This window comes from Pangasianodon hypophthalmus, chromosome 1 (assembly GCF_027358585.1).
Source record: "Pangasianodon hypophthalmus isolate fPanHyp1 chromosome 1, fPanHyp1.pri, whole genome shotgun sequence".
Lineage (NCBI taxonomy): Eukaryota > Metazoa > Chordata > Actinopteri > Siluriformes > Pangasiidae > Pangasianodon > Pangasianodon hypophthalmus.
In genome coordinates, this window is record NC_069710.1 from 33,885,180 (window position 1) to 33,906,917 (window position 21,738).

At 37.8% G+C, this 21,738-nt stretch overlaps 2 protein-coding genes across 2 annotated transcripts in view; both read left to right on the forward strand.

Annotated features, from left to right (window-relative positions):
• The window catches only part of LOC113523756 (uncharacterized), a 507,872-nt gene that overhangs the window by 60,004 nt on the left and 426,130 nt on the right, over positions 1 to 21,738 (forward strand). The gene's annotated exons all lie outside the window — the stretch shown is intronic.
• LOC117597415 (protein NLRC3-like) lies at positions 162 to 12,870 on the forward strand. The gene is made up of 6 exons (XM_053235409.1): positions 162 to 215; positions 693 to 897; positions 1,050 to 2,811; positions 7,815 to 7,991; positions 10,909 to 11,085; positions 12,141 to 12,870. The coding sequence occupies exons 2-6, from the start codon at positions 861 to 863 to the stop codon at positions 12,160 to 12,162; spliced, it is 2,175 nt and encodes a 724-aa protein (XP_053091384.1). The 5' UTR covers positions 162 to 215; positions 693 to 860; the 3' UTR covers positions 12,163 to 12,870.

Genomic DNA, 21,738 nt, shown 5'->3' on the forward strand with positions numbered 1-21,738 from the left:
GAGGATAGTTTAATGTATGAGTGCAATGTTTTATCACTCACACTCTCATAATCAAACATCTCTCAAATATCTGTGTATTCACTGCTTTGTGTTTGTAGTTATGAATATGATTTATAGTCCTTCTTAAAGTTTTAACAAGTGTTTTGTTTGTTCATAGACTGCAGAAGAATAAATCAAATATCACTGAGAAGAGTCATTTGGAGGCCATATTCAAGGTGTGTGTCTGTCTGCAACTTTTCCTAATCCCAGCATTTTAATTAATATCTCTATCTGTCTGCTGCCAGAGATTTGAGTAATCATTACACCTATTCCACTCTCACTGCAATGTGACAGAACAAAATACTGAGCAACACTAAGAGAGAACACGAGTGTATTGTGTTATCCTCATTGGTTTCAAACACATAGAAATGCTCAGTGACTCTCCTTCATTATTTTGCTCGTCTGTGCCCTCAGCTGAAACCAGTTTGTCTGGATGCCACCTATTGAATAGGCCTGGAATACACGATTTTAAAATCCCAAAGCTGTATTTAGTGTAAAACATTTTATTTATTACATCTGCTTGTTGAAGTTTTATGATTAACCATAGAAAAATGTAGTTTTATATTTTCAGTAATATAAAGTTTTCAGCAATGAACACATACTCATGTAACATTAAAATGTTTTTGCATTTTTTTCTTTCTGTTTCAAATCAGGATCTGGAGCACAAAGTCATCACTCTGTTAAAGAAGGAGCTGAAGAGATTTAAGAAGCTTCTGAGTCCAGATTACCCAGCATGCTCTGAGAGGGAGGTGGAGGCTGAGGTGGATCAGAGCAGTGTCAGAGAGGGAGCGCTGAAGATCACACTGCACGTCCTGAAGAACATGAACCACACAGATCTCGCTAACACACTGCAGAACAGTAAGAACTCATGGAGTTATAACATCACTTTTAACATCAACAGAATATAATAACAGATCAGTACTGACATTACATATGCTATACAAATATGAACATATCAATAGTCAACAGAGATGATCATAGAGTTTACATTTTATTCTTCTTTTCATCAGGATTTGTCGTGTACCATCGAAAACTCAAATCCAAACTGAGAGAGAAATGTAAAAGAATTAATGAAGGAATCTCACAGCATGGAAGCTCAGCACTTCTGAATGAGATCTACACAGATCTCTACATCACAGAGGGTGGGAGTGGAAATGTCAATAATGAACATGAGGTGAGACAGATTGAGACAGCGTCCAGGAGACCAGCAACACAGGAGACACCCATCAAATGTAATGAGCTCTTTAAAGACAAGTCCATCAGAAGTGTGCTGACTAAAGGAGTTGCTGGAATTGGAAAAACAGTCTCTGTGCAGAAGTTCCTTCTGGACTGGGCCGAAGGAAAAGCAAATCAGGACATCACCTACATGTTTCCACTTCCCTTTAGAGAGCTGAATTTGATGAAGCAGAAAAATCTCAATCTGATGAAACTTCTTCATCACTTTTTCCCAGAAATAAAAGAATTACAATTAATAGACTGTAATTTTCACAAAGTGATGTTCATCTTTGATGGTCTGGATGAGTGCCGACTTCCTCTAAATTTCCAGAACAATGAGAGTTTGTGTTCTGTGACAGAGTCAGCCTCAGTGGATGTGCTGCTGACAAACCTCATCAAGGGGAATCTGCTTCCCTCTGCTCTCCTCTGGATAACCTCTCGACCTGGAGCAGCCAATCAGATCCCTCCTGAGTGTGTAGACCAGGTAACAGAGGTACGAGGCTTCAGTGATCCTCAGAAAGAGGAGTACTTCAGGAAGAGGATCAGTGATCAGAGCCTGGCCAATAAAATCATCACACACATGAAGTCTTCACGAAGCCTCTACATCATGTGCCACATCCCAGTCTTCTGCTGGATTTCAGCCACTGTTCTAGAGAGAATGTTGGGTGAAGCAGAGAGTGGAGAGATCCCCAAGACTCTGACTCAAATGTTCATCCAGTTCCTGATCTTTCAGATCAAACACAAGGACCAAAAGTACCATCAGAAATGTGACCCTGTTCCTCAGCAGACCAGAGAGAGTATCCTGGCACTGGGGAAACTGGCTTTCCAACAGCTGGAGAAAGGAAACCTGATCTTCTATGAGGAAGACCTGAGAGACTGTGGCATTGATGTCAGAGAAGTGTCAGTGTACTCAGGAGTGTGTACCCAAATCTTCAGAGAGGAGTTTGGGCTTCACCTGGGGAAGGTGTTCAGCTTTGTACACCTGAGTGTTCAGGAGTTTCTGGCTGCTTTATATGAATTTCTCTCCTTCATTAACAAAAACAATGCAACACATCAAACCTGGTTTGGTCTATTAACCAAATCAAACATGTCTGATTTCCTGAGGTGTGCAGTGAACAAGGCCTTACAGAGTAAGAATGGACACCTGGACCTTTTCCTCCGCTTCCTTCTGGGTCTCTCACTGGAGTCCAATCAGACTCTCTTACGAGACCTAATGACCCAGACAGGAAGCAGCTCTCACAACAAACAGGAAACAGTCGAGTTCATCAAGAAGAAGATCAGGGAGAATCCATCTCCAGAGAAAACCATCAATCTGTTCCACTGTCTGAATGAACTGAATGATCATTCTCTAGTGCAGGAAGTACAGCATTACCTGAAAAGTAAAGATGACAGTCGTCTCAGTGGAGTCAGACTCTCTCCTGCTCAGTGGTCAGCTCTGGCATTTGTGTTGCTGAACTCAGACGAGAATCTGGATGAGTTTGATTTGAGGAAATATAACACATCAGAGGAATGTCTTCTGAGGCTGCTGCCAGTGGTCAAAGCATCCAGAAAAGCTAAGTAGGTAATTTTAAAATTATTTCATAAATGTATTACTAACTACCTAAATGTAGTATTTATTATTTTAAATTAACGCTAATGATGCTGCACTGATTAGAATAATGCTTATCATTAATTACTCTAATCAGTTCACTGTTATTTTGTATGTAAGGAGAATGAGGAGCTTATTGAAGAGAGCATCATTAAATAAATAGCTATTTTTTTTCTCTTCGGTTAAGTGCTTTTTTCTGCTTACCAAATTTAAATACCAAATCTAATTACTGAGGGAAAATAAGATTGTTTTAACTTTGCATTTATTCGACACACAATGGCATATTCATTTTAAAAACACAAAGCAATAAAAATAAGGTATGTGCATAAAATATATAGATCTAAGATATATCATAACAGTAAAAAAGAGAAAATATATTAATTTATTGAGAAAAACATGACAGTAAAGTCAGGTTTCAACCCAGTAAACACACATTGGCTTGAAATGTGATAATACATAATTAATACATATATACAGTTAATTTAATTGATAAAAACACAAATATTCATACACTGTTTTAACTGCAGGTCTGGACTGCACGATATAGCATGAATATTGTATTTTATAGTGAAAAACTCCTCAATCCTAGAAAATCTGCAGACCCAGATGGTTTAGATGCTTACTTCTTTAACCTCCCGCCTCACCTAAAAGGAGGAGAACCCTGTCATCTTAATAACTACAGGCCTACACCCAAATTATCAGCTCTTGCCCAAACACTAGAACTTTTAATAAGCGAACAATTAAAGGAACATTTATAGAGTGAATACATGAATACATGAACACCAGTCTGCTTTTAGAAAATGCCATAGCACAACTACTGCTGCTGTGAAAGTAGTTAATGATATTGTCACCGCCTTAGACAAGAAACAACACTGTGTTTGACTTTTCATTGATATGTGGAAGGTGTTTGATAGCGTAGACCGTTCTATTCTGCTGCAGAGGTTGACCGACTCAGGGCTGTCCAGTCGAGCTGTTACTTGGTTTTCACATTATTTGTTGGATAGGACTCTGTGTTCAGGCTGATGGTTTGTTTTCTAATGTGTTGTCTGTCCATAAAGGGGTGCAACAGTGGGACCACTTTTATTCTTTATTTATATAAATCATTTAGGAAGAAAAGTTGATTATGCAAATATGCACTTTTATGCTGATGATATGATGTTATTTATTGCTGAGCAAGTTACCAGTGTTGCCAACTTAGCGACTTTGTCGCTAGATTTAGTGACTTTTCAGACCCCTTTAGCGACTTTTTTCCAAAAAAGCGACTAGCGAATTTTTGGACAAACCTTAGCAACTTTCCAAATGTCACCAGTACTGTCCTGCGCGAGCACGAGGTCTTGCTTCCCTGCTGCAGTCACACCCCTCTGTGCGTCTGCTCTGTTCAGTGAGTCGCTGAGAGACGAGCAGCGCTGTCCGTTGACCGCACAGCAGCTGACATAGATGTGAATGAACTGCGCATGTGCACGCTGTGTTGCCACAGACCAATCACTTACCAGCTTCTCCTTTGTATTAAATTTGAAAAATTATTGTGACCATTTATTCTTGTCATGTGCTTATATTACTCCCTACCACAGGGCTTTAGTTCATTCAGTTTTTGAACTCACTGAATTCAGATAGTTTATCTAGAGACTGTACACTGTACTTATTCAAACACAACAATAAACTTCATTAAACTCATATACACATATAAAAAACATATACATATAATACAAATATAAAAAGTGCATACACAATACAAATATAAATACATATACACACAGCTAGAACATTACACATATTCAAATAGTAACATGTCACACTCTAAAATATATTCCCAAAAATATAGAAAACAATGGGAGCTGATCCCTGAATTTAAGGGGTGGCTGAAGCTCTATGTGGGCAATGACAAGGGCTTACTGTCTGTACTGCAAGACAGAATTTTGTGCCAAGTTATCGGACATTAAAAAGCATGCATCAACCTAGAAGCACAATGAAAAGTCCAAGCCTTATAATCAAGCCAAGCAATCTACATTGCCATTTTCTCCAAAAAACACTGACTCTTTAAAACAGGCAGAGGCAACAATGGCAATGGCTATAGCAGAGCACTGTTCCATTCTCTCTTGTGACCACATTGGTAAAGCATGCAAAGCTGCTTTTCCAGATTCCAGTGCAGCCAAACATTTTCGGATGCACCGTACCAAGTGTACTGAAATGATCAATGGGGTGTTGGCACCATATTTCCTTAAAAGATTGGTGGCTGATATTGGTGACAGCAAATACAGCCTCCTTCTTGATGAAAGCACTGATGTAAGTGTCTCAAAGTACCTTGGGATTGTAATTCGGTATTTTAGTGAGGACAAGGCAAATGTGGTGGCTACCTACCTAGGCCTTGTTGAGCTGGAGGGAGGGGATGCTAGAACAATAGCCAGAGCAGTTCTAGATTTTCTTGGGAAGTGTGGTCTCAAGAGGGAGAACTTGCTTGGCATTGGCATAGATAATGCATCTGTAATGACAGGAGTGTACAATGGTGTGCACAAAATTCTGAGGGAGGAGACTGACCTAAAACATCTAGTCCTTATCCGCTGTGTGTGTCACTCCCTACAGTTAGCTGTAAGCTCTGCCTCCAAAAACACTCTTCCACGTAGCGTGGAATGTCTTGTTAGAGAAACCTATAATTGGTTCTCTATTTCTCCAAAGCGCAGAGAGGCATACAAGGCCGTCTATCAGACAATAAAGTGTGGGGAGAAGCCTTTACTGATAAGAAAGGTCTGTGCCACATGCTGGCTTTCCATAGAGCCTGCTGTGTCCAGAATCCTGGATCAGTGGGAGGAGTTAAAATTGCATTTCAGTCTCACCATGTTGAGTGAGCACTGTTACATGGCAGATGTTCTACATTCCATGTACAGTGACCCACAGAACCTCCTGTATCTCACTTTTTTAAAATCTATAATTAGTGAGGTGCAGTCTGCTGTTAAGGCTTTTGAGGGGGAACAGTCGGATCCGCTCAAGCTGCTTGACTGTTTAATGAGGCTTATAAAGTCTGTCCGCAGCAGAGTCATTAATCCGATGGCAAAAACTGATGTCCTTAAAGAGCCAATAGATGGACACATTTCTCCCAAACCATAAAGTGGCTATATATTTGAGTCCAAGGCAGCACAGCTGAACCTCTCTCCCGAGGAGGAGGACTGTGTGCGAAGAAGATGTGTGAACTACACCATCTCCTTAGCAAATGAAATGGGTGTCATTACAAACAAACTCAGGAACCGCATGTCCCTGCAGAATGTTATGAGCACAAACTGCCTGATAAAGTGCTGCAGCTCTTTGGCACTTCAGCTGCCTATTCATTTAAGTCCTGTCCAGGTTCTAGCTCATCCTCTGCATCCAATATCACCCCACAGGAGGAGAGCACTGAGGGTATGGATCTTGTGGATGATGACGAATTCTGTCTCAGCATTCTCATGGAGTGATCTGGAATCAGAATCTCAAAAGTTGTTAAATAGTGTTTTTCTTTCACATACAATGAATTTGCTTTGGTTTTGTGAGGCAGGCTGACTTAAATTTTTTTTTTTTTTTAATCTTTTTGATTTGCTATGTACATATTTGTGGCACTTGTGTCTGCCAAATTATCACATAATAAATAATAAATGTGTGGTTCATTATCTCCGTTCAGTTAAATTATCATATTATAATAATAGAGTATTTGAGCATAGATTGACTCCATTTTATGACAATTTCAATCTGTTGATTAAAATGCAGTTTTTTAGTATTCACATTTTTTGTAAATATGCACATAGTTCGTTTGTAAATGTGCACAGTATTTTATAATTATTATCATTATTATTATTATTATTATTATTATTTTGTAAATATGCACATAGTTCGTTTGTAAATATGCAAATAATTCAACCAAAGGTTTCTCCTCTAGGGGCAGATTATCACTAACGTCCCTGACTGAAACTGAATATCATTGCTGTGACTTGTAGCCTACACTGTGAGAGAACAGGCAAAATATTGTATGGCAGAACACATTCTCTATGAGTTCTCATTGTACACGTAAACAGAACTGATAATATCACAGCACATATGCTGTCTTTAACTTACATGTCGAGTGGTTTTTGTCCAACGATGTCGTGGTTCACCGGAATTTTATCAGTGCTGTGGAAGTAACTTCTGGTTAACATGTAGTAAGTTCTGTTTCGGTGACTGACAGAAAATATGTAATTGAGAACAGCTTTACTGGACATTCGGCTATATATTTATATTAAATTTGTGAGCACGGATTAGGGGAGAAAACAGTTATGAAGTGCCGACATTACGCAGCGGCAGAATGCAAATACGATGTGATGACGTCCTTAATATGCTAATGATGCATGACGACATTTAGCGACATCTGAGCTGCAGCGTTATGGTTTTCACGGAAACGTGGCTAAATAGCAGCAGGCCGACCAACGCGATTGAACTAGAGGCCGCTACATGTTCAGAGCTGCAGAACCGCTGTGGACTCTGGGAAAAGCAAAGGTGGCGCTGTTTGCATCTACGGAAACAAAACTTGGTGCACCGATGCTGATATTATTAAGTGCCACTGTTGTGCTGATATAGAGCACCTCTTTATCAAGTGCAGAGCTTTTTATCTGCCCCGTGAATTTACATGCACCATAATTGCTGCAGTATATGTACCCCGGATGCTAATCCTAAGATAGCCATGAAAGAACTGGTGCTGTTATTAGCAAGCTGCAAACACCGCATCCGGATGGAGCTTTTATCAGTGCTGGGGATTTTAATCACAATAATTTGAGGACGGCGCTCCCCAAATTCTATCAAAACGTCTTTTACTCTGTGTGTGTGTGTGAGAGAGAGAGAGAGAGAGAGAGAGAGAACACACACACACACACACACACAGTACACGCAAAACCTTCTAAGTAAAAGGATAAATTATATTTGTGTATGGTTGTGTTTGAGATGACAGTGTTCTGATATATCATCATTTCTCTCCCAGGCTGTGGAACTGTAATCTCACAGAGGAAAGCTGTAGAGCTCTGTCCTCAGTTCTCAGCTCAAACTCCTCCAGTCTGAGAGAACTGGACCTGAGTGAGAATTATAACCTGCAGGATTCAGGAGTGAAGCTGCTCTCTGCTGGACTGGAGAATCCACACTGTACACTGGAGATACTGAGGTCAGATCATCACTTTCACATTTTGTTTATTTGATTGTCATTATTATAGTATAAACCTAATAACAGTAAAATGTAGAGCAACAAGCCTGATGTATAACAAGAGGTTGACAAAATATTAAACATATTTAAACTTTTCAAATATAAATTGTATTTTAAGTATCAGTGATACATTTCACTCTATACTAATGTTGGGATGGTTAATAATCAGATTAAACTACAAAATATACTCAAATATTTTACTGATTTTTTTTGCAAATGCATTCTGGGTACAGAAGATCAGTTAGAGCAAATGTACGCCCCCTACTGGTGCATTGTGGGTTGTCTTTAGATTAATTTATACACTAGTACAATTTAGAAAAATACTAAATCCTCAAATAGCTTGTTAATTTATGAAAGCAGCGGTCAGGTCCACATGTGCAATGCCTCATCAAGAGAACGCCCATTTCCATGATTCCCAGCGAGTCGCCATGTCACATGACAACCAAACACCGATCCCTTTACAAAAACACAAGCAAAGAGAAAACTCACACAGAGACAAAAGTTCCAAACATAAAGCTAAACAGGTTCACAACGTAACTGTTGTTACAAAATGCTTACCAAATGCTTATAAATCTCATACTGTGGACATGTCACTGACAAAAACTGCTTATATTAGTCACAAGAAAAAAACTGAAATAGTGATGAATAATGATGATGAATAGTGAATAACAGAATAATGGACTGCCATCTTTGTTATCTTTTCTATAGAAGTCTACATACACACACATTCCAGTGTAGCATACAGTGGGGATCGAAAGTTTGGGCACCCCAGGTAAAAATTTGTATTAATGTGCATAAAGAAGCCAAGGAAAGATGGAAAAATCTCCAAAGGCATCAAATTACAGATTAGACATTCTTATAATATGTCAAAAAAAGTTAGATTTTATTTCCATCATTTACACTTTCAAAATAACAGAAAACAAAAAAATGGCATCTGCAAAAGTTTGGGCACCCTGCAGATTTAATATCTTGTACTGCCCCCTTTGGCAAGTATCACAGCTTGTAAATGCTTCAGCTTTTTCACAGATGGCATCAAGTTACCGTCCAAAATTTGCTGAAATTTTATTGAATCCATTTTTCCTTCTACTCGTGAAATGTTCCCTGTGCCACTGGCTGCAATACAACCCCAAAGCATGATTGATCCACCCCCATGCTTAACAGTTGGACAGAGGTTCTTTTCATTAAATTCTGTGCCCTTTCTTCTCCAAACGTACCTTTGCTCATTCCGGCCAAAAAGTTCTATTTTAACCTCATCGGTCCACAGAACTTGTTTCCAAAATGCATCAGGCTTGTCTATATGTTCATTTGCAAACTTCAAACGCTGATTTTTGTGGTGAGGACGTAGAACAGGTTTTCTTCTGATGACTCTTCCATGAAGACCATATTTGTACAAGTATCTCTTTATAGTGGAATAGTGTACCACAACTCCAGTGTCTGCCAGATCTTTCTGGAGGGATCGTGCAGTCAAATGTGGGTTTTGACTTGCTTTTCTCACAATCCTGCGAGCTGTTCTGTCTGATATTTTTCTTGGTCTTCCAGAACTTGCTTTAACTTCCACTGTTCCTGATGACTGCCATTTCTTAATTACATTCCGAACAGAGGATATTGGCATCTGAAAATGCTTTGCTATCTTCTTATAGCCTTCTCCTGCTTTGTGAGCGTCAACTATTTTCAGTTTCAGTTTTCTAGACAACTGCTTAGAAGAACCGATGGTGCTGATTGTTGGGGCAAGGGCAGATGAGTCTGGGCATTTAAAACCTTTGAGATTGACATCACCTGGTCTTTCCAGACGATGATTGAGAACAATCCATGACACTGTCAGGTCTCAGCTTTCCAAAGGGGGCAGTGCATGCTATAAACTCTGCAGGGTGCCCAAACTTTTGCAGATGCCTTTTTTTGTTTTCTGTTATTTTGAAAGTGTAAATGATGGAAATAAAATCTAACTTTTTTTTGACATATTATAAGAATGTCTAATCTGTAATTTGATGCCTTTTGGAGATTTTTCCATCTTTCCTTGGCTTCTTTATGCACATTAATACAAATTTTTACCTGGGGTGCCCAAACTTTCGATCCCCACTGTATAGGATTTATTTTTTATTTGTCTCTGTATGCCACAGTTTTAAATTTGGACTCCAATTCACATGTGGTTAAAGTGCACATTCTCAGAATTTAATCGGTGGTATTTTTATACATTTATGATTGACCATGGAGAAATTACAGAACTTTCTATACATTTCCCTCGATTTCCATAATGTTTGGGAGGTAGGGCTTCACAGGTGTTTGATTACTCAGGTGTGTTTAATTATTTCATTAGTGCAGGTACAAGAGAGCTTTTAGGATGTATTAAAAAGTGCTTAATTTCTAAAAAGTTAAACATTATATTTGTGTATGTTTGTATTTGAGATGTCAGTGTTCTGATATATCATCATTTCTCTCCCAGGCTGCGTCACTGTAATCTCACAGGGGAAAGCTGTAGAGCTCTGTCCTCAGTTCTCAGCTCAAACTCCTCCAGTCTGAGAGAACTGGACCTGAGTATCAATAAACTGCAGGATTCAGGAGTGAAGCTGCTCTCTGCTGGACTGGAGAATCCACACAGTACACTGGAGATACTGAGGTCAGATCATCACTTTCACACTGTGGATCCTGCATTTGTGTCATATGGCTGTTTTAGATGAATAAAATGTTGTCTGTCCTGGAGCACAATTTTAATAGAGCAGCAATAACTGCTATAGTTTTCCGGATTCAAAAATAACAAACAGTGAAATAGACGTGTAACAATGTGGATTTACTTCTGGCTTTCATACAGACACTTCATGGGCTGTGACGCATTGTGTGTGTGTGTGTGTGTGTAGACCTATAAATGTTGATCTCTCTACAGGCTGGAACTCTGCAGTATTACAGGTGAAGGTTGTGCTGCTCTGGTTTCAGCTCTGAAGTCAAACACCTCATCACACCTGAGAGAACTGAATCTGAACCTCAATGAACCAGGAGAATCAGGAGTGAAGCTGCTCTCTGATCTACTCAAGGATCCACACTGTAAACTGGAGAAACTACAGTGAGTTACTGACTGAAACACACACACACACACACACACACACAGTAACAGTGATTTGGTGGTTTAACGTCTCTTTATACACTTCAGAGGAGATTCTGTATCTTAATGTGTTTGTACAGTAATAAGAAATAAAAACACTCTTCTGCATTTGGGTTCTCTCTTGGAAAAGAGTGGGATGATTCTCACTGGGAAAAGAGTGGGAGAGAGCATTTCCCCTGGTGAAGGAGATTAAGTATTTTGGCATTTTATTTATGAGTGAAGAAAAAAGTGTTAGATTGACAAACGGTGATTAGATTAACACCAGTGTTACAGTCACTGTACTGGTCTGTGGGAGTGAAGCAGGAGCTCAGTATGTGGACAAAACTCTCTGCTTACTACGTCTCTATCCTCACCGATCATCTCTCTGCTTACAGTCTACGTCTCTATCCTCACCTCTCATCTCTCTGCTTACAATCTACGTCCCTATCCTCACCTCTCATCTCTCTACTTACAATCTACATCCCTATCCTCACCTCTCATCTCTCTGCTTACAATCTACATCTCTATCCTCACCTCTCATCTCTCTGCTTACAATCTACATCTCTATCCTCACCTCTCCTTTCTCTGTTTACAATCTACGTCTCTATCCTCACCGATCATCACAAGCTGTGAGTAGTGACTGTAGGAATACTCCAGTTGAGGTTGTTCAGGCAGCTGATGAGGGCGCCCCCTGGTGACTTTATCAGGCAACAGTGTGTTTCTCCCAGAAACAATGATCCAGCCTCCCAATTTTTACATCATTTGTAATATTTATGGTTTTGTATTTTGTAAACCTGAATCTGTCTTTTTGTGTGTTTTGTGTATGAAAAATATTTTACTGATTATGTACTTTAATCATTTCTGGGTTTTTTTTATAGTTTAATATGTGTATTTGGGACTCTGCAATATAAATACTGTACTTTAAGATGACACACACACAGTGTTTACACTGATTTTTCTTGTGAGGAATCTGATGACTGATTCTGATAAACATATGAACAAATCTGATAGTTCTGCTCTTTTCTCTTTCTTTACAGATTTTATCCGTATAATTTCTGATCTGAGTCTCACACACGGAGGATGATGAGGATAAACTATTACAGTACAAAGTGTTTGAAAAACATTATCATTTAGTGATAATCAGATGGTGTACAACATGTCAGCACTTCTGCTTCTCTAGTTGTTTGTAGAAATGCGCCAGATGAGATAAATAAACTTTACCTGAACAGTAATGAATCTTTTCTCATTAACAGCAAAACAGAAACTGTTAATGCACTTATAATGTCATTTAATAGTTTTGTATATACAGTATGTTCATGTTTTTCCATTTACATGTAGCAGAAGGAAACATTTATGTTTAAAACACATAATAAATATCTTATAGTATCAGTTCAATGCAGTAATTTGGTCATTGCTCAAAGTTATACACTGTTTATACACTGAGTTAAAGTAATTTGTTTCCTACTGAAGTTGTTAGAAAATTAAGTTTAGAAAAGTTTAATTTAGTTGACTATGTACATAATTATGTTGTAATTTATTAAAAGGTGTGTTTATATATTTTTAATTGTTTTTATTTGTGTGTGTGTGTGTGTGTGTGTGTGTGTGTGTGTGTTTGCACCTGAGTCTGTATCCATGCTGTAATATAGTGCTGTGTTTGACTTAACTTGAATGGTGAGTGTCATTTTGGCCTGGAAAAAACATGCACACCTCCATGTTCATCTTTTGTTAGCAATAAGCTAGCCAGCTAACTCTGATGAGTGATGTATATTTACCTCCTCAACACAGCAAACTGTATAGTCAGTATTATAGAACATAATAACCCTCAAGGATTATTACAGAGAATCTACAAAGAATGTGCCATCATTAGCATAATGTTGAATAAATGCCTAAAATATAAAAATATTTAAAAAATATAAAAAATACCTGCTAGAGATGGACTTTAAGCTAGCTAGTGCAGTGCAGTCAAGTTTCTATGGTACTATGTGTGTTTTTAGACTTGAAATATCAATTAGCATGGTAAGTATTAATTAGCAGTATTTAAACTCATTGCTATGAATAAACCTACAGGCTTTGCTCCAACAAAAACAATGTACAGTGTGAGGTATCATGGCAACAACAAACACGGTGAACTTATTTCCCACAAAGGTTGTAGGTCATACATCACTAATGACCCATAAATAATCTGCTTTCTTTTAACATTTTACACAATGAACAGTAAATGGCTCTGAGTCCATATAGGAGGCAGAACACGAAGACTTCATTTCTTTATTTCTGTAAGTGGAATCACCTACACTGTTACCAAATATGTGTTTGGGTGTGGGGGGTATTTATTATTGATAAGTGCAGAGTGTTTGTGCCTGCACTGTAAAAAAAAAAATAAATAAATAAAAAAAAAAAAAAACAGGCTTCTCCAACTCAAAATGTTCTAGTGACCTGTTGCACCTAAAATTTTTAGTTGGCTCAATTTAAGTTATGTAAAATATATATTTTTAGTTGTACTGATGAGCTCTTAATGTTGACTGAAATTGAAATAAAATATTGAGTCAATTAAAGGTTCTATTTTGACCAAATAGGGGTCCAATAGTTGGTCCAATATATTTTAAATTGGATAAGCTATTTTTGTTCAGTTTGCATAACTGCAAAGCCACGCACTTAAATTCACCAAAGTACAAATTTTTCACCTTTATGTATTTGACAAAATACATTTCATACAATGCAAAATGTATGGTAAATTATTAAATGATTTTTAATAAGATCTGTAAGAGCATACAGTGTAGAACTGCACAAAAGTACTGCATACAACAGAACTGTGCAAAACAGAATACAAGAGATACAATACACTGTAAAAGCTCAAGTGCAATTAGAAAATTCTGTATGTATATTTTACATACATTTATTTTACAGCATCCTGATTTGAACTGGAAGTTCTGTGTACAAAAGAACAATTTAAAACAGAATATGTGCACACTGTGCATGTTAAAGTAAATGAAATATATCATTATTGCATTTTAGTACCAGACTGTGCAATAATATCACCTAGAGCAAACTGGTTTTTACTGCAAAAAAAGTGCATGAGAACTCTGATTTACAAAGCTTACTAATTTCACTTCTCCATCTAAAGGTCTTACAGGTTCACTTCAAAATCAAATGCCTTTGCTTTAGATCAAAAGAAATTTGGTTCCTTACAGTACCGTTTAAAAGACATTAAAATAAAGGATTAATTAAATGATTTTTGTTCATTTAAATGAATGGATTTCTGAAACATCTTGTGCAAAAGTTCAACCATGTAAAACCAAATTCAACAATTCTAAGAAAAATTCAAGTCTGTCAAACATCTGGTGTGAAAGTTCAACCATGCTGTTCAGCAACTCTGCCAAAAAATTCTAATAATTGTCAGACATCTGTTTCCAACTGCAGTATTGCCAAAAATAATCACTGGCATGAAAATATTTAAATTACAGCTGCAATAATTTGTTCTTTAGAGACTGCACTCTTGCAGTGCACTCACTTCCAAGGTTCACAAAGATTTTCTGGACGGCTTCAAAGGTGTACCTTAAGTCCTTGGGATACTCTATGTTAAGAGCATAAAGCAGACCAAAGAGGAGAATGAAGGCTTTTATGGAGTCTCCCAGATTGTCCATAACTACTTCCTCTTCCAATACTACTGCCACACTGACCACCGTGGAATTTGATCCTGAGTGAGCAGTGCAGTCATTTCCCACTTCAAGGATTCCCATTTTCATGCCCTTTGTGCACGGCCCCAATGCATCAGTGTCCTATGAAACACAGTAAATAATGGACAACAGTAAACTATTTCATAAAGAAACTGAAACAACTGAACTGGGGTAAACCTTTGTAAGGTGTTTAGTTTAGGTTTGCAGCAGTAGTGCTTGTAAAAGTTCAAATAAAACTCAAAATAAATGACCAGAATGGTGTTTGAAATTGAAGCTGTCTCTCTCATGTACAAGGGAAGACCATGAAGAACAGTAGACCTCCTGTGTGAAATTACATCCATGGTCTGCCAAGACACACAGGTTATGGAGTGTCAACAAGTCAGCCATGACACCATTTAGTTTAAAAAATTGCTTTACAGTTACAAAAACACACATAGTACAATATAATTCTTCAGAGAATTACTGTAAGTAACAGACCTGGGCATCCAGTTTTTCAACAAGTTCTTCCAGTTGACTCTCCCCTACTTGTGTTGCTTTGGCTCTGTACATTTAAGAAAAATCACCCTAACAGCTAATGTGTAGCTTATTAGCTAGAATTACCACAACCAGACTTGTTTCCTTTTAGTAGTGCATCATCTTCAAATGAATCTGTACACAGCGACATTCGCTAACTTGCTAGCTACCACCAAAGTGTTAGTTATTTCACTGCCTACTGAAATTGCCAACTAGCTAGTGAACCGAAACAGATCCCTCGCTAATGATGTCCGTTAGAATGAACAGTCTACAACTCCTAACTTACTGATGGAATTTGGGACAAAAACTAGCGATCTACCACCAGAGGACTAAGAAGCACTATAAACTGGATGGAGATTGAAAAGCTTCTTTTAAGCGGTAAGTTAATATTATATGTGTTTTCACCTTTCCTTTAAGCGTAATGTCGGATGACTCCAGACAAGTAAAAATAAAAATCGCGCGGTAACGTCCGTAAGGCCGGAAGTGTCCTTCTGCGCATGCGTGGAAGAGTCATCATGCCCTGTGTTTTGCTCGGCATTTGAACACCACAGAGGTGTGAACTCTACACAGGTCATTTCAATCAATGTTCTGCTGAGAAACTCCAGTTAAACACCTGCACAAAACTCCAGCACCATCTTCTCCTTTTGAGGCTGAAAGCTTTCCTCCACCGGAGCCTCTTCTCTCATCTGAGCTTCTCTGGCCTCGCTCTCGCATGAGAAAGACATGAATAAGAGTTAATACAACACAAACATTCAGCATAACAAACAGCTGCTTAACAATTAAAAAAAGATATTGCCCTCATCATTTCCTCTTAGCTTTTAACACAAATTAAAATGAGGACATTAAAGTAAAATCAGCTCTTAACTGTGTTCAATCTTTTCTCCACCACATTAGTAACATCTTTCTTCTAACGTCTTTCTGGTCACATGACCTCTAATTACACACAAAACCTGTTTTATCCAAACTAATAGTTTTTTCTCCCGCTTCCCTCAATGTCCTTTTAGCTTCTCTGTCATTTCTGCAAACTTACAAACTCGTAGTAGGAGATTCATCTTCAGCTTCCTCTGAACACAGTGTGTGTGTGTGTGTGTGTGTGTGTGTGTGTGTGTGTGTGTGTGTGTGTGTGTGTGTGTGTGTGTGTGTGTGAGAGAGAGAGAGAGAGAGAAATGTTCTGGTACAGAAGCAGAAACACCTCTATGGCATCAAAATGCTTCATTGTGTGACTTCACTCCGTGACATCGTTCCCCACAGACACAAGTGTTCCTGATAATATACACTAACACTGTTCCACTGCTGCTAATGCTTTCCCTTCTTTTACATTTTTATAACAGACTTAAAGAAGAATAAAAAAGAATAAAATAATAAAATATCACAGCTCCTGTTTGCTGCATTCTTAAGCTTTCTTTTCTTTTCACTCTAAATGTTCTGTGTTGAAGATATTTAGCACTGAAACGGGATGATAAACGAACTAATGCATAAAAACATGCCAAAAAAACCCATAAAATCCTCCAGTTAAAGTGTTTCACCCTAAGAAACCATCATCACACGCTCATAGTGAGTGTTTATGACTTTAGTGTGTGAATTGTTTTGGTTAAATTTAGTCCTCTTATGGAATGGATTTTAAAAATCTACAGCAATCAGTTTGAAATTCTGCACACTATTGTGATTTTATATGAGGAAGATGTGTACTGTTAATTGGTGTTCATTGATTAGAATATGTTAAATAAGTTTTAAAAAGTTAATAATCTTATATTACGGTCCTAAAAGAACCAAGCGTTTAAAAACATACGCTGTGTTTATAAAACTTCTGAGGTTTACACTTGGGAATAACTTTCCAGTTGATCCAGTTGAATATACTTTATTAATGACTGATGATGTGACTTTCACTGGACGTTTTTTCACGTGGTTTCACGCGATTCGTCACGTGTGATCACGCGGCACCCTGCAGTCTCGCTTCTTAGAGTTTAAATTCATTTGTTGTGCTTCACACAACATCCACCAGGTGGCGCCTGGAACAACACACTGCAGCTCAACACACAGCACACTGACAACAATGCAATGTGTGTTCGCTTAGATTTAAGAGAAAATATTAGGTATGGTTTACATAAAAATATTACATTTACCATCAAAACGGGATTTCACTGCTTATGCTAAACCTAATTTAAACCAGTTTCTAATTACAAGACTGAATTATGTAAAGTCCAGAGGTGGACAGTAACGAAGGACATTTACTTGAGTACTGTATTTAAGTACACTTTTTGAGTATCTGTACTTTACTTGAGTATTATTTTTTCTGGAAACTTGTGACTTTAACTTCACTCCATTTGAAAGACAAATATCGTCCTTTTCACTCCACTACATTTCTATCAATGTCCTCTAGTCGAAAGTCATCACTATGTAGCAGCTTTGAAACTCAGTGGATGATTCTTTTTCTTCTCTAAAACGTGATTGGTTGTTTGCAGGTGACAGACAGCCTATCAGTAATCACTCTTGCAGGGTCACGTGTCGTGGCCACACTTAAAAAGTTTTTAAGTGTGTAAACTTTTAATTTCTTGTGAAAGCTTGAAATTGTCTGTGCTTTAGAGCTAAAGTTTCAGTATGAAGTATGGTCGCTCAAATGATTGATGGATTTGGCCGCCAGGTTGCCATGGCATTGTGGATACACCGCTTACGCAGAGGGAAGGTTCCACAGTGACGTCAGTTAGCATGCAAAAGCCTGAAATCAAATGGAAATGAGTTTAACAGTTAAATAAGTTCATATCTTGTGACTTTTATAGTTTTTCTTTTATTTGTTACCTTGCATAATTACTATAGTTATGTGTAGAGCTGCACGATTAATCATAAAGAGATCGCAATCTCGATTCAAACACCCACACGATCTCTTTCCTACACAGTATCATTATTTCTTTCTGCGTTACAAATATTCAAATGATCACTGAAGCACTGGGATAAATGTTTACAGTTCGCATATAAACACTGATGTCTACTATCAAAACAGGACAAACACCTTTTGAAAGGAACTTGACGCTTGAAATAATGATTGTACCGATTACATTGTTTCGCCACCAGGTGGCGACAAGTGACTGTTAAAAAAATGTATGTCATTGAATCATTCATTCAAGAGATTGGTTCAAAAATACTGATTCATCCAGTAATGAAACAAGTGAAGTATTTATGAGTGAGTCATTGAATCATTCAAACAGATTTTTTAAAATAATTCATGCAAGTCAATTAAACATTTTTAAATAGACTGCAGCAATTAATATTTTGTCAGAACCTCTAGTAAATTACAGGTTATTTTGTTTAGTTCAGAATCGTGGGAGAATCATGATCTTTATTTGAAACAAAAACATTGCGATTCTAAATTTATCCAGAATCGTGCAGCTCTAGTTACATGTTATTTACCGTAAGTCTTATTGATTATTGATGACCTGTAATGTCAGTATATTTGAATGTGCTTTTTAATGCCAGTCTGAGTTGATTTGGGGCTTTTTTAACTGAAATTATACACTGTCTTTTATAGAGGAAGCATGGATGTGAAGTGAAAAAATATAGTGAACTGACTACAGCTGCCTGAAAGAGAAAACATGAGGCTGGGACATCTTCCTCAAACTTCAAACAGATGAAGCTTGAAGAAACAAAGCAGGTGTCTCAAATACCTGTTGACAATGCTATACTCCGCTTCATAGTTCAGGGTCGACTCAAGAAGAAGATGATGATAATGGTCCTGATGATGAGATGGAAGTGGAATTCATTGATGTTGAAACCATTATGGCTGAAGATGCCAAAGCATCAGGTATCAGGCTCTGTGGAATAAGACTGCAAGATCCACTACTGCTGCAGAGGTTGTTGAAGAGCACGGTAAGCTTCAGCTGGTACAGCCTAATGCAACAAGATGGAACTTCTTTTATTTGGCTGTGGAGCGTATCGTGAGAATCCTTAAAGATCAAGGACAGGGAGTGGTGAGAGCTGTCTGTGCTGCACTCAAAGTTCCTTTTGTCTGGAATTATGTTCTCTTTTTTGTTTCATTACCTACAACCTTTCTGCATCAGAAAGAGGGGAAAAAAGCCAATTTTTGTGTAATCCTTAATGACCACTTTGTGAGAATAAATATGCTTGAATGCATAGTGGTTCTATTTAAATTTGGGGGAAAAAGGTTGTGATTGGTTTTCTTTTGCTTGAGTTAGGTACAGTCCAGCTGAAATGGCCTTTTTGGGTGAATATACCACCACCATTAGCCCCATTGCGAAGGCGACAAACATATTACAAGGAGATTCCAACATTCAAATGTGATGGCTTCTCCCTACTATTACTATGGTCATCACCTATCTTGAGAAAACAAGAGCATTGCTGAGATTCTGCAAGCTGCTAGTTGATGCCCTCCTAGATGGTTTGAAAAAAGGGTTTGGGAACATGATGTCTGATCCCGAGCTAGTTGCTGCAGCCATTATTCATCTAAAGTTCAAAACATCCTGGACCAGTTATGAATCCATCCTCAAACTTGCTAAGAGAAATGTTCTAAATGGCCCATTATTTCCTCATTTCCTCATTTACTTATTTACATTTTTTTAACTTGCATACAACTTAGTCATGATGAAAATATTATAAAAAATAATGACTAACCTATAATTGTTTCTGATGTAGGCCTCACTTACATCAAGGAATATCTCCCTGATCATGATGAGAGTCTTCGGCCTGCTGACAACTCCTTAAGCACTTCTGATGAAGAGGAATTCTTCTCTAATATCAAGCATACACGCACACAGGAGACATCCAAACAACTGGAGGCATACCTAACATGTACAGCTGAAGGTTTGACTATGTTGACATCTTATCCAGCCTTATCCAACCTGTCGCTCAAGCTGAACACGGCCCTGCCTGCCTCGGCGGCCTGTGAAAGGCTTTTTAGTGCAGCTGGATTGATCTTCAGCCCAAGAAGGGGAGCAATTAATTCACATAACTTTGAGAACCAGCTTCTACTTAAGATGAATAAGGACTTTTATAAGTTTGACTGATTCGACCTAAGATTTGGCTCCACTAGTGACCTCTGAGAGACAGCATCGTTGTTGTCACAACAAATTGTTTGTAGTTTTTGTTTTGATGTCAAATAAGTCTTGCTGTTTTGCTTTTTTTTTAAAGCAGTGTTGCTGTTGGGCAGTTATACAGCTACTGTTGTGTAGCTGGGTTTTATAGCAGGTAGGATTATTTTATTTTTTCTCATCAGTCTGTATTTACAGCAATTTCACTGTCTGCTTGATTCAAATGTGGATGAATGTATACACATAGATGTGTGCACACTGCCAGAGCTGTGTGAAAACACTACCATGCTGCTTTTGTGGGGGTGGGTAGGAGTGTTTAATAAAAAAAATGAATTATTATGGCTGTCTTTTTTTGTCAGTTCAGTTGTTTCACTTCTATAGTGGCCACAAGTCACTTCACTTCACTTCACTTCTAGGTTTCATAACATTCTAAAAGCTCTTTATTCCACAGATACTACAAGCTAGTCAGTGTATTCAGTAGGTTGCTTCAGAGGCATAAGGTATTGTCAGTATTACATACAACAATGCAACAATAATAAAACAATGCATTGACAAAAAAAGGAAATTTACATTTGATACTTAAGCACTTTTAAAAGCAAGTACTTCTGTAATTTTATTTAAGTAAAAATCTGTCTTTACAGCTGTAAGGCCTTCACACTCAGAACTCAATGTCCTTTTAGTATAGAACCAATGTCAAATGTTGGAATGTCCTTTCAATTCAGAATTTAAATCCAATATTTTTTCCTTCAGTTGTAAAATCCAGTGTCTTTCTAGACCAATCAGTGTCAGTGTACTTAGAAAAAAAATATGGACAAAGAAAAATCAAAATGAGCTTTTCAAAATTAGGATCAGAGCTCTGAAAAAAAAATTTAATAAAATGTTCTACCCGGGTAGTGTGTGTTTTTTAAAGTGTGATGAGATCTCCAGCGCTTTTCTGTGAGATGAAATGAAAGACAAGAATGGAACAGTTCCTGCTGATAAGGACTCCTCGCACTCCTCTGCTCTTCTACCATGCTTCTGTCTGTCCAATGGAGGTGAATCCAATGGCCTTATCAAATCATGCATACAAAAAACCAACCTGCATAACAGGGCAACATTCAGTTACTCTATCAAAATCATTTCCAATTCCTTCACCAGATCTGGAAACAATATTACTCAAAAACCCCCCATAGTCATAATTGTACAGCAGTTTACAATTTGAACAGGTTACATTCTCTCAATCGCTGCACACGTGAACTCAGACTAGCTAATTACATCGTAACCTACATTACATGTGTCTCGCTATAGCATCTCAGATTCATCTGACTCAAGTTACTCTCCAATTGGTTTTTACTCAAAAAAAAAAAAAATACACATCAAGATATTGAGGTATCAAGGTCATAATATTACCAACAAAACAGTATCTTGCA